General features: G+C 37.1%; 1 protein-coding gene across 6 annotated transcripts in view; it reads left to right on the top strand.

Annotated features, from left to right (window-relative positions):
- The window catches only part of wdfy3 (WD repeat and FYVE domain containing 3), a 96,215-nt gene that overhangs the window by 58,592 nt on the left and 23,707 nt on the right, over positions 1 to 13,916 (top strand). For 5 of the 6 annotated variants that reach the window (XM_051108965.1, XM_051108967.1, XM_051108962.1 and 2 more), the window contains 16 exons: positions 52 to 212; positions 1,610 to 1,721; positions 1,854 to 2,044; positions 2,544 to 2,696; positions 4,231 to 4,304; positions 4,922 to 5,083; positions 5,372 to 5,466; positions 6,393 to 6,513; positions 6,852 to 7,069; positions 7,222 to 7,418; positions 8,918 to 9,052; positions 9,367 to 9,546; positions 9,679 to 9,912; positions 10,124 to 10,223; positions 10,504 to 10,664; positions 13,135 to 13,364. In XM_051108965.1, coding sequence (XP_050964922.1) covers positions 52 to 212; positions 1,610 to 1,721; positions 1,854 to 2,044; positions 2,544 to 2,696; positions 4,231 to 4,304; positions 4,922 to 5,083; positions 5,372 to 5,466; positions 6,393 to 6,513; positions 6,852 to 7,069; positions 7,222 to 7,418; positions 8,918 to 9,052; positions 9,367 to 9,546; positions 9,679 to 9,912; positions 10,124 to 10,223; positions 10,504 to 10,664; positions 13,135 to 13,364 — 2,524 coding nt within the window. The remainder of the gene's footprint in view (positions 1 to 51; positions 213 to 1,609; positions 1,722 to 1,853; positions 2,045 to 2,543; positions 2,697 to 4,230; positions 4,305 to 4,921; positions 5,084 to 5,371; positions 5,467 to 6,392; positions 6,514 to 6,851; positions 7,070 to 7,221; positions 7,419 to 8,917; positions 9,053 to 9,366; positions 9,547 to 9,678; positions 9,913 to 10,123; positions 10,224 to 10,503; positions 10,665 to 13,134; positions 13,365 to 13,916) is intronic. The other variant, XM_051108963.1, reaches the window with a different exon arrangement.

Here is a 13,916-nt window from a genome sequence, read left to right on the forward strand (position 1 = left end):
GTTGCATGTTGTGGCTTTTAACTGGCTTTCCTCCCGCATCTCATATTTCAGGTAAAGACTCAAAGACTGAGGCTGTGCCACCATGTCCTGTTGGATTGGTTCCTGAAGAGAAGGTCTCCTTCAGTCTCTTTGCTCACTCTGTATCTACTCTCACTGTGGCCAAGATACGAAAGGTCTACAACAAACTGGACAGCAAAGCCATCGCCAAACAGGTAAGCAGTCTCATCCTTTCAGGTTTTTAATGTTTATATATATATACACACACACATATATATATATATATATATATATATATATATATATATATATATATATATATATATATATATATATATATATATATATATATATATATATATAAATTATTTATTATTTTAGAAATAATAATAATGTAATGCTAAGATTTTAAATATTAATTACATTTTAAAGAGTTCATTTGTTGTAATAAATTATAACAAATTAAATGAACAAAAAAATGCATTTTGCTTTGCATTATATTGTTTTTACATTAAAAATTGACATATTTATTTGATCAAAAATGCAATAAAACCAGTAATATTGTAAAATATTATTTTAAAATAACTGTTTTATATTGTTTAAATATTTTAAAGGTTATTCATTTCTGTGCCATTACTCCAGTTTTCAGTGTCACACGATCCTTTAGAAATCATTCTGGTATGCTGATTTAGTCTTCAAGAAACATTTCACATTATTAATGTTGAAAATGGTTGTGTTGCTTAATGTGTTTGTGGAAACTGACTCTCTGATGAATAGAAAGTTCAAAAGGGCAGCATTTATTTGAAATGGACACTTTTAGTAACATTACAAATGTATTTGCTGTCACTTTTGATCAATTTAATCTGTTCTTGCTGAATAAAGTATTCATTTGTGACTCTGGACCACAAAACCAATCATAATTTGTAGCAACAATACAATGTATGGGTCAAAATGATTGACTTTTCTTTTATGCCACAAATCATTAGGATATTAAGTAAAGATAATGCTCAGTGACCTACTGTAAATATATCATATCAAATCAATATAACTTTTTTGATTAGTAATATGCATTAATAAGAATTTCATTTGGACAGCTTTAAAGGCGATTTCCTCAATATTTTGCACCCTCAGATTCCATATTTTCAAGAAGTTGCATCTCTGCTAAATATTGTCCTATCCTAACTACCATACATCAGTGAAAGCTTAATATTTTAAAAAAAAAATATCTTTGCTGATTTTTATTCAAAATATGCATAAATCTTTGGGGTAGAAAGGGTGCAGATCTGTACAAATGACATTCAAACTAATGTAAAAATCTAGTTTTTTTGTGGAAATTTGCAGACTTTTACCTGTTATCTTCAGTTAGTTCAGTGTATCATCTGTAGAATTCTAGTGTTGGACATTTTGATAGCTGAAAGAGTAATAAATATTTAGCCAAAATATTACATATAAATAAACATACAAGGGGTCCGGAATGTGTAGAACTTTTGAAGGACGAGTGTTCCAATTCCACAGAAATGTGTGGTATAGATTCCTTGTCCTCCCCAGGAGTAATTATTTTAATTATCATTTTTGGAAAGCTAATCAGAGTGATGTTTTCATTTTCTTTTAGCTGGGGGTTTCCTCTCATGAAAGTGCCACGCCGGTCAAGCTCGTCCATAATGCAGTGGGCCATCTCAACGGGTCAGCTAGGACCATTGGAGCTGCAGTCATCGGTTACCTGGGTGAGTACGGTGGAGATCTATAAAGTGTTTTAGAAGAATAAAAAAATGAAGTGGCACAGCGCAGCTTTTCCAATAAACCAGCCCTTTCTCTCAGTGTTCATGTATTTATAGCTGCAATCTTGTTCCATGTAGGTGTGCGAGCCTTTGTAACCAAACCAGTGGCCACCAACCTCCAGTACATCGGAGGAGCAGCTGCCATTCTGGGCCTGGTTGCCATGGCGTCAGATGTGGAGGGTCTCTATGCTGCAGTAAAAGCGTTAGTGTGTGTTGTCAAGAGCAACCCGCTAGCTAGCAAGGAGATGGAACGCATCAAAGGCTACCAGGTGAGCCGCAATAACAATTACTCAGTGAACTTTGAACTGAGGATGTCCTCTATTCTCTACAGCTGGAGCTGTAGGATGTTAAGAACCAATGAGGTGGCAAATTAAACGATAACAGTGAGCCTGGGCTGTTGTGACCAGTGACAGCCAACTGATGTGATAAGTAGGGGTTCATAAGGGTGGGGCATAGTGGGATGTACTGGTTTGAACAACAGATGGTGCATTGTTTTATTTCTCTGCTGCTTTAATAGGGTCCGTAGAGAGAATGCAATGTTTCACGGTGCTAATGTTGATTGTGGTGTCACTGTAAGGAAAATTAATAGCTGAGCGTTGAATTGCAGCCTGTTTTAAATTGAACTGATCACTGAATCCTGAAATGAGCAGACTAACGAAAATAGAGCAGATCGTTTGTTCACGTGGACCTTCTGTTTTTGTTTTTTCTCTGTCGGCTTTAGATCATTTGCCTGAAAGGTCTTCTTTAACTTAATGTCTTCTGTTATAGCTATTGGCCATGCTGCTGAAGAAGAAACGCCCTCTGTTGAACAGCCATATTCTGCACTTGACCTTCTCCCTCGTTGGAACCGTCGATAGTGGCCACGAGACCTCAATCATCCCAAACTCCACAGCCTTCCAGGACCTGCTGTGTGATTTTGAGGTGCGGAGCTCACACGAGAAGAGCCTTATTGATGCTTTTTTCTTTCCGGTTACTCACATCCGGCAGTTACGCAAAGAATGATTTACAAAGAATTAAATTACCCCATGATTTACTCACCCTCCAGCCATCCTAGGTGTATATGACTTTCTCCTTCAGATGAATACGAGTCTAAATAAATAAAAAAATGTCCTGGCTTTTCCAGGCAGTGAATGGCTGTTGAGATTCAATAGTCAAATACAATCCATCATAGAAGGTACTTCACACGGCTCTAGCAGGTTAATAAAGGTTGTCCTGTAAAAAACGGATACCATATACATGTTCACAAGAGAGCGCCTTTCCAGCAGATGACATAAGATGTAGGCACAGCGTAAGCTCTGGTGAGAATATGCTAGTCTCGTGAGAACCAAGATTTGTTTACAGGAGCAAAGGAAGCGAGTTTCCTTTGTTTAGCAAAGGACAAACAGTCTCCTCTTGGCTTACAAATTTCTTTACAAATCCTTGTTTTGTACTTCCAATTTGTGACCAGTGTTTTGTTTTGCTCTCTCTACTGCTCTTTTGCATTCACAACTTCTAACTGGAGCTTACACTACGCCTACATCCTACAATTCATCATCAGCTGGAATGCCACTCTCTCATGTACGCACGTACGACAGCTAGTGGAAGCTAGAGATTAAAGTTTTTTTACACAAATGCATCAATTCACTTCAGGAGGCCTTTATTAACCCCCTGGAGCACTTTTATGATGGATGGATGCACTTTATTGCAGTTACATTAGACTGTTGAATTTCAACAGCCATTCACTGCCATTGTAATGCTTGGAAGTACCAGGACTAGAGCTGCAAAACGGTTAGTCCTGATTAATCGATTCAAAATAAGAGTTTTTGTTTGCAATACTATATGTGTGTGCACTTGTGTATATTTATTATGTGTATATATAAATACACACACATGTATATATTTGAAAAATATTTGTACGTATTGTATGTAAACACTTGTATATAATTTCTATTATATATAAATATAAATATTTTTCATATAAATCCAACATATTTTTCCTTAATATATACATATATGTGTGTGTTTATATATACATAATAAATATACACATTTTGCACACACATATAGTATGCAAACATAAACTTTTATTTTGAATCGATTAACTGAGACTAATCATTTTGCAGCTCTAGCCAGGACATTTTTTAATATAACTCTGATTGTATTTGCCTGAAAGAAGAAAGTCATATACACCTAGGATGGCTTGAGGGTGAGTAAATCATGGGGTGATTTTTATTTTGGGGGGAATTATCCCTTTAAGATGTATAAATACCTCAGTCTGGCTGACATCATCAGTGACCTTTTTAAAAAAGTTTCTGGCATAAGTGAGTTTTGTAATGTTTTTGTGTAGTGGTCTTCAGTTCTAAAGCACATTTTATGTCAGAAGATATATATAAACATTAACATTTTGTATTTACATTGTTTTTCATGATATAATACCTTTAAAATATTTCATTCTACTTTTTCATTCGACTTTCAGGTTTGGCTTCATGCTCCCTATGAACTGCACCTTTCTCTCTTCGAGCACTTCATTGAACTTCTGACTGAATCCAGGTAATCCGTCTGTACTCTAACACTCTATATTGAATCTTTGGTTTAAGGCAGTTGATTTAAACCTTTTTGCGATGTAATGGGACTTTCTTTGGGTTCTTTTAGCTCTATAGAAATGTTATAGTGTACATTAAGCATTAGCATTTTAATGGTTACCCAGCAACACTTATAGAAAACAACATATGCATAACATGGTATGTGAAAGACATCACATGGATATATGAGGTCTACTTCCATGTAAGGTGCATCATATTGAAGGGTAGAGAAGAGAGATCAGATTTGTCTTAACAAAAAGAACAATAATTATAACGAAAACTATATTAACATCTACAAGTGGACAATAACGTTCACATGGACAAAAAGTGCACAAACTGCATGTCATCTGCCGCTTCAAATCTTCAAGCTGTTGAATCATCAGAGTGATTCCAATAATATAGTTCCTCCTTGTTGTCATTATAGTTGTAATGTGGACTTCACTATTTTCTAGAGTGATTATTAACTTTATAGTGTGAACGTTCCTTTAGAGTGAACAACGTTCCTTAACTTCAGCGGTGCAGAGTCAGACCTGCAGTTATTAAACTTCTATCACTAACACAGCATGTAATTGTTTCTGTTCTCAGTGAAGCTGCTAAGAATGCCAAACTATTGCGGGAGTTTCAGTTGATCCCCAAACTGCTGCTGACACTGAGGGATCAATCTCTGTCACAGCCCACCATCGCTGCCATCGGCAATGTCCTCAGTCTCCTGCTGCAGGGCTTCCCCAACTCATATGACCTACTCAGGTAAACACAGAGATGTATGTCCATATTAAAAGCAGGCTTTTAGAATTGTAGAAGATTGGATCAGAAATGACAAATCTGTCTGATTTTGCTGCAGAATATACTTTATTTAGCAGAGTGTGCAGCTGATAAACAGCAGAGATGACTAATTATTTCATTTGAGAATTATTTGAATAATTAGTAAGGGACAATATGTACAATTTGCACATACAAAATGTTTTTCAGTCACTAAATAATGTCACAAAATAATTATTTATAAATCTGATCCCTGAATCTGATTTTCTCTCCCAGGTTTGGGCAGTTCATCTCTTCAACATTGCCAACGTTTGCAGTCTGTGAGAAGTTTGTCATTATGGAGAACACCAATGAGGAGAAGATCGACAGGGGTGAGTAATGTTTTGAAGCTTCCAAGTATCAAAGAAGCATTTTAGCACTATGTTGTTGCGACATGATAACACTTGAAATCACCCTGTTAATGAGTCAGACCGGTGGGAATCAAAGCATTGGCAGCTTTGAGCAGCACCAAAAGAAATCCACACCTGCAGAAGTCTGTAGAAATGCTACACAGAATTCCTGCTGAATTGAAACGCCATGTCGTTCATGAAAATCTGACACCCCTTGTGCATTTCTGAAATATTTTGCCGTGTGCCGAGTCAGAACTTTATGGAAATAGTTTCTGTAGATTCCCACTAAAAATCAGCACTGGAAAATCTGCAGATTTAATCTAGGCCTAATTGACCCTTCACAAAAACCCGCCCTTTTTATTTACTGTTGCTGTGTCTGACAAACAGTGCCACTCTCACACTGCACATCACATTCTCACGCAGTGAGACTGACAGCATGCCGACAGACAAAACAGAGCAGGTTGCTTTTGTTATAAAACAAGGTCTCAGCTTTAAAACGTTGTCATTTTTGAAGAAATTCAAACCCGAAGAAATGCCGTTTTATGGCTCTTTAATGTTGTGACAGATCACTGTATTGCCTTATTAGATCAATCGACACGTGAACCGATGCTTTTTACTTAAAGCTTACTTTTTTACTTTTACTTAAAGCACGAAAAAAACATGAATGAATGTCAGAACGTATTTTATTTTAACCACGGAAATGTATCAATACACAATTTTGTGTGTAAGTCCAACAAAGTTAATCTACTCTCCTGTCTGATTTGTTTGTCGGACGGAATGGCAGATTCGGCGTTACGATTGGTCAGATCGCCTGTCAATCAAGCTGTTTGCAAACGGTCAATTATGAGATATCTTAAGTGTCATTTCTCCTTTCAGTGGTCTTTACTCTTTTCCTTGGGTGTTTTCAGGAGCTGATGATGAGTTTGGAGGCCTCCTGTCATCCAACTTGATTCTTCTGCGGAACAGACTGCTTGACATCCTGCTCAAACAGCTCTTCAGCTGCAAAGAGAAGAACATTGTTAATGTACAGTGAGTGATGCTCCTTATTAAATCAAGGGTGGATTATTGGACTTCAGAGAACTGCACTGCATTTTACAGCATCTGTAACATTGTTACCTAAGCTTGCTGGTTTATGGCGGATTGGATACAGATGGAACTGGACACTTCAGTGTAGCCCAAGTGCTCTTTTATCAGTGCACTCAGTATTTTTTGTGTGTGTGTGTGTGTGTGTGTGTGTGAAAAATGACAAAATGCACCATTTAGTTGATTGTAAATAAAGCGTCATAACTTAAAACATCATAATTGTAAGATTTACCTTTGTATTAATCACCCCACCACTAAATTTATCTTTCTGCTGTCTCTGGCAGGGCTTGCGAAGAGCTTGTGCGCACTTTGGGTTTTGATTGGTTGCTGATGTTTATGGAAGAACACATTCACTCCAGCACAGTGACGGCAGCTCTCTTAATCTTGGTGGTGTTGCTGAGTAACCAATCCATCCTGAGCAGGTTTAAAGAGGGCCTGTCTGGAGGAGGATGGCTGGACCACACCGACTCTGTGCTCACTAATAAGATTGGCACTGTTCTGGGTAAGCAAGAGACCTTATTTAAGCATATCTGACTAGTTTTACATCCATATTAAGAACTATAATTATACAGTATAACAATATGATAATAATAATAACAATAACTAATGATTTGTTTTTTTGTTTTTTGTTTTTTTGCTTGTACCTCGTTTCAGGTTTTAACGTGGGCCGCAGTGCAGGAGGCAGGTCGACAGTGCGTGAAATCAACCGAGATGCCTGTCATTTCCCAGGATTCCCTGTGTTGCAAACTTTACTGCCCAAACATACCAATGTCCCAGAGATCTACTTCATGCTCATGGCCCTTTTCCTCCAACAGCCAATCACAGAGCTGCCTGACAGCCTGCAGGTACATGTCAGTATGCAAACCTTTTTTCCCTACTAATCAAACTTGAATGTCTTGTAGCCACTGTGTGGATTTGTTTTGTGTGTGTGTGTGTGATCTCACAATCCATATCATTTTCCATATTTCTGAGACCACTATTGAAAATACTTCAATAATTAATATTAATACTTCAGTAATTTGTATTATCGCCATTTGAGTATGTTATCTGCAAATTTGTAAAGCAATCAAGATTAAGAGTTTTGCTCACATGCTCGGTGTCACCAATTTAAAACCATTTTTAATCATTGTCTTTTCTTTTTCTTTCTTTCTTTCTTTCTTTCTTTCTTTCTTTCTTTCTTTCGTTGTTAATCTTAAAACTTTGTTTACCAATTTAAATAGTATTTAAATTTTCACATTTTCATTGTGCTCTCAGACCTGCTTGTTTTAAAGGAGAAATTGGATGCAAAATTCACTTTTACATGATGTTTGCATATAAATGTGTCTTATCAATGGACACAACAACCCTACAATGATGATAAACCCATTTGCTCTGATTTTTAATCCCTAAAAAAACCTAAAAAGTCTCAGTGATGGACAATGATGACTGGCGCTTAGCCAGTTGTATGCAGTCTACCATTTTCTGCCTGCTCTAGCAGCTGTAGCAACAACAGTGTCTCGTAGACAATGCAGATGTTTTGTATTTGGATGTAAAAGTAAACATAAGATCGTAATTTTCTCCTGACATCAGAGTCACTAAGGAGGATGCAGTGGATTAGTTTTGTTTTTGACAGTAGCACGTCACCAAACACATAAAAAATGGAAGACAGGTGTGAGGTGAGCAGTAGCTCACTATCATTTAAAGAGACATTTTTTTTTTTTAAAATTGAGACTAATACATCATCTGAAAACTGAATAAATAAACTTTCCATTGATGGGTGGTTTCTTAGTATAGGACATTATTTGGCCGAGATGCAACTGTTTGAAAATCTGGAGTCTAATGGATGCAAAAAAAATATTGAGAAAATCACCTTTAAAGTTGTCCAAATGAAGTTCTTAGCAATGCATATTGCTAATCAAAAATTAAGTTTTAATATATTTATAGTAGGAAATTTACAATATATCTTAATGGAACATGATCTTTACTTAATATCCTAATGATTTTTGGCATAAAAAAATTGGTCATTTTGACCCATACAATGTATTGTTGGCTATTGCTACAAATACACCCATGTGACTTATGACTGGTTTTGTCGTCCAGGGTCACATATAAATGTTTACCGTCTGCACTTGTGACTCTTTCCTGTGAGAGTGTTGTAGTGTCACTACTTTACGTTCTTTACCTTTTTAACCACAAAACTATTATTGAATAGTTATGTATTATTTAAATGAAAGTTACAATTAAATGTAATTCAGCAATATTATGAATTAGATTTAATAATAACTTTCTGCAATAATATATATATATATATAATTTACATTTAATAATAAATAATAAATTATTATTGAATTGTACCCACCTTTTCACACAGTTTGACCTGGACTCTATCTGGACGTTTATATTTGGCGTCCCGGCCTCCAGTGCTACAGTGGTGGGCTCCATTCACAACATGTGCACTGAAGCAGCGTTCCTGCTCCTGGCCATGCTGCGCAGCATGCTCAACCTGGTGAGTCTCCAAGTCACCTGCCTCAAAAATATGCATCCCAAGAGGAACTGTTGGCATTGGGGTGGTTGTTACAGTTGTTATTTGTTAGTTTATCAGTGTTTTATACTACAACTGATAAAGAATTTTGAATGAAATGGGAACTTAGTGACAAATTGGTGCTCAAAGTGAACAATAAAAGGTTAAAATGGTATTGTTTTAAGATGAAATGTTTTCATTGCAGATACCATGAAAAGCTGTTTATTCTTGTGATCACAGTTTCTTACAATATACTCACAGCAGATGCTGACAGCTTTTGATATTTTTCTAACCCACAGCCTTGGCAGTCAGAGGAGGAGGGTTCCTGGTTGAGAGAATATCCCATCACTCTCATGCAGTTTTTCCGTTACCTCTATCACAACATCCCAGATCTGTCACCCATGTGGCACAGCCCAGACTTCCTTTGTACACTAGCTGCCACAGTTTTCCCCTTCAATATACGGCCCTACTCTGAGATGGTATGCTGTTGCTCTTTTTGTTTGTTATTGTAACTGGCTTTCATGTGCTCAGGCCTTTGAGAATTTGTCCTTTTGATGTTCAAATTGCAATTGAAGTTGGTTGTGTAGAAAAAAATATCTTGTTTTCTACAGGTGACTGATTTAGATGATGAAGCAGGCTCACCCACAGAAGAGTTCAAGGCATTTGTGACAGATACAGGCATGAACCGCAGTCAGTCCGAATACTGTAATGTAGGCAATAAAACCTACTTGACCAACCACCCAGCCAAGAAGTATGTTTTTGACTTCATGAGGGTCCTAATCATGGACAACCTGTGCATGACACCTGCCACCAAACAGACCCCCATTATTGATCTTCTTCTAGAGGTGAGAGAATCTCAGATATCTGCTCGATCTCAAATGAGCATTTCAGCGTTTTTTTGGCCAGTGATGTTATGTGAAGATACAAAATCTCAGTGTGCGCCATTCTGGCTTTCTCTTCTATAGTCCTGCGGCGCTTTGCATGCTGCTTATCAGAAGCTAATGTGGGAGTGTCCATCTGTTGGGCAGAAACACTAATTTTGCTCTGTGTTCTCAGGCCTCACCAGAGCGCTCAACCAGAACCCAGCAGAAGGAGTTTCAGTCCTACATCCTAGACAGCGTGATGGAGCAGCTTCTGGCAGCAGATGTTCTGTTGGGTTAGTTGCATTCCATTTATCAGGTTTAGCTCAGGGAAGTGCTCTGATACAGTGCTTTACCCAAAAAGTCATTTACTCCACCTTCATTTAGTTCCAAATTGTGGTTTTTGATGCTAGTGTAGATCAGTCATGATATATGTAAAACTGTCATGGTCTTGACTGACCATATTTTAGTGGTTCTCAGCCTTTTTGATCTGAAGTTCCCCGATCTCCCTTAAAATCCCACAATATTAGCCAAAATGTGCATATCTTTCATGAGTGTGGCTGTGTTCTCCAACAGGTGAGGAGGCATCATTGCCAATAACAACAGGAGGAAGTTACCAGGTCCTGGTCAACAATGTGTTCTACTTCACCCAGCGTGTGGTGGATAAGCTGTGGCAGGGCATGTTCAACAAAGAGTCCAAGCTAGTGGTGGATTTCATAGTTCAGCTGATCACCCAGGTGAGCTCAATCCTGTGATCTCACACCTCCAATTATGCTTTCACACACCACCTACATCAAAACAAGCACACTTGTCCCCAATGTCATAGTGTCCCTGAAGAATTCTTGGTTTTGCTATTTAATTTTTTGGCTGTATAAGCACTTATAGTGGATGTATGCTGGAAATGGAAATGTATGCTACTGTTATATACATTTCCATACATTAAATTGATCTAAAGTGACTATAAAGACATTTATAATGTTACAAAATATTTCAAATCAATTACTTTAAACTTTCTGATCATCAAAGAATCCAAAAAAAAAAGTTTTATGATTCTCATAAAATATTAAGCACAACCTTTCAACATTTGTAATATTAAGAAATGTTTGAACACCAAATCAGCGTATTAGAATGACTTTTGAAAGATCATGTGACACTGAAGTCTGGAATAATAGCTGTTGAAAATTCAGCTTAATTGCATTTAAACGACAAATATATTGTTTTAAATTGTAATAATGTTTTCCACTATTACAGTTTTTACTATGTTTTTGATCAAATAAGTGCGGCTTTGGTGAGCATAGGAGACGTCTTCATTAAGGAACATTAAAAATATATACCCCAAGCCTTTGAACAGTAGTGTAAATTTAAACAAATGGAATGTTAAAAATGAAAATGGCATTAAAAGCATATTATAAATATAGCTGCAAGCAGCGATTACCGGGGTTCAAGCACTTAAGGCATTTAAGCATATTACGAAAAATACATTACATATTATTTAGTAAGGTTGTGCCCACCTAAATCAGTTGTTAAAAAAAACATTTTTGGCAAATCCAGTTTACCAATAAAATACAGTGGTTTTTTTTAGTCCTTTTTGTTATAGCGCCAGCTGTTATCCTTAAAACTTGTCAGTTTAGAATCACCTGTCACATATGCTCACCAGGTTTTGTTAAGTTTTGAGTTTTCCTTTAGGCTATATAGGATTTGGGGTAAATTTATACAGGTCCCTTTTGTAAACGAACCCGTTATAGCCTCCCAAAGGGTAATTTTTTTTTTTTTTTTTTGATAATTATTGACCTAGAGAGTCCAGAGAATTGTACTGCAGTGTTTATTTTTTCCAGATTGAGCAAAAAACCTATGACTAGTTATGACTAGTATTTGACATTGTCTCAATTATTCAACAAAACATTTGATTGACAGCAGTGCTTCTAGGAGCATAGTTGTCCAGAATATCATATGATACAAATATTGCGTGTATGTGTGAAAAACCGTGTGATAATCAGTTGTTTACGCCCTTGAAAAATGTGATATTGCCCCCAGGGGCTGATTTCTCACAGACCTTCGGGTCGTTTTTCAGTCGGCCTCAGTTAACCTTGTCTAACAGGTGCTAAAATTTAATCGGGCAATGGCGGCCATGTTTTTTGAGATATGCAAATGTCCTTGTAGACACTTGTGGAACTTTGAACCAGAATCGTGCACACTGATTTTCATGTTGAAAGGGCAAATGGTTGCACGGTTATAGCCATTTTTATATTTTTTTTCCCTCTAATAGCACCACCAAGGGGCCAAGCTCTACAGTTTTTTTTCTGTAACCTCAGATTGAGCTCTTACATACGTGTTCTGTGTTTGGCGGAGCTATCTCATTCTGTTCAGGAGTTATAAGTATTTTACTAAAAGTGGCCCCGCCCCTTTTAAAGAATTTGGTATCACTTTGCGACAGTGAGTCAAAAGTTCAACTTTTTTTTTGGATAATTATTGATATTCACTCTCTAGAGAACCTTTCTTCACTGGTTTGGTTCAGATCGAGCAAAAAACCTAGGACTAGTTCGCAAAAATAGGTTCTTCAGAGAATGAGAAATACCCAAAATATTTTGCCAGGCTCTGAGGCATGTGATTCCAACAACATAAGACACCTGAGTCTGCAATTAACAGTTTAGGAGTTACGTGCAATTTCATACTTTTGTTCGCTGTAGCACCCAAAAAGGGCAGTTGGGGCAAGCCTTGGTCATGTTATAGGCGGTGTGAGTACTACCACCCCTCCATGTTTCAAGTCTTTACGACTTACGGTTTGATCTGCACAATCAGTTTTACATGGAGATCGCTGATCCATGACCATTCTAACAATTACAATAGGGTTTCAGCGCTACACACTTGAACCCATAATAAGCAATCATAGCAGCGACAGTTATACTGTTAAAATGAGATTTTTGGAATGTTTCACTAAATAATGCAAAAATGTATTAGCTACCAACCATTTAAGAAAGACCGCAAGAACCCACAATGTAAAGTCATAACTTAAATAATTAAATGTAAATCATCCTGTTATTATATTTCAACTTTCTGTTAGTTGTACAATTCTTTCTAACTCTCTTTCTTTCTTTATTTTACATTCCTCATGTGCAAGATTTCTGTAGCATTCCTATGTGACTTACGTGACTGGTGGTTTCTCAACAAATCTCCTTTTCTTTGGTTTTTTTTTTGGTCCCACAACAGTCGAAACGGCGATCACAGGGTTTGTCTCTGGACTCAATCTACCATTGTCTGAACCGAACAATCCTCTACCAGCTCTCACGACCACACAAGACGGTCCCACAACAGGTCACCCTGCTGGATTCACTACGTGTGCTGACAGTAAACCGAAACCTCGTGCTGGGACCCGGCAACCATGACCAGGAGTTTGTGGCCTGTCTGGCCCACTGCTTGATAAACCTGCACACGGGGAGGTGAGAGAGACAAATTAAGGGTTTATGAATTTAGAGTGTACAGATGGTTGGTTTAGTAGCTGAAGCGTTAAGGTACAGAATGAATAGATAAGTCTTTTGAGATGTGGGGGTTTTTTTGACTCTGGTTCTAAAATAATAAAAAAAAAAAAAAGAGATTAAAGGTAGGTGGGTAGACATAACATATGAGGTGTGAAATGAATACATAGGTAAATACATAAATACTTTTATATAGGATAGAAATAAATTGACATGATTAGTTGTGTTTGAGCTGTGAAATAAGTACATTTATATAGATGCATATACTATGTGTGAGCAGTTAAAAAAAATAAATACATGCATTTAAATGAAAAGATGAGTTTATGGGATTATGTATGAGCAGTAAGAATGAATAATTCCTTTTCACAGTCTCAGGACTGTTTGTGATTGTGCGCCTCTGCTGTTGTGAGTCACTGTGTGAGACTATGAGGAGGAGGTTTACGTTGTCATGGCTCTGTATCCAGGCTGACTCAGAAATTTGGCTTCAGAGAGACTGAGAAATGAGAGCCACTCAGA

This window comes from Labeo rohita, chromosome 5 (genome assembly GCF_022985175.1).
Source record: "Labeo rohita strain BAU-BD-2019 chromosome 5, IGBB_LRoh.1.0, whole genome shotgun sequence".
Taxonomy (NCBI): domain Eukaryota; kingdom Metazoa; phylum Chordata; class Actinopteri; order Cypriniformes; family Cyprinidae; genus Labeo; species Labeo rohita.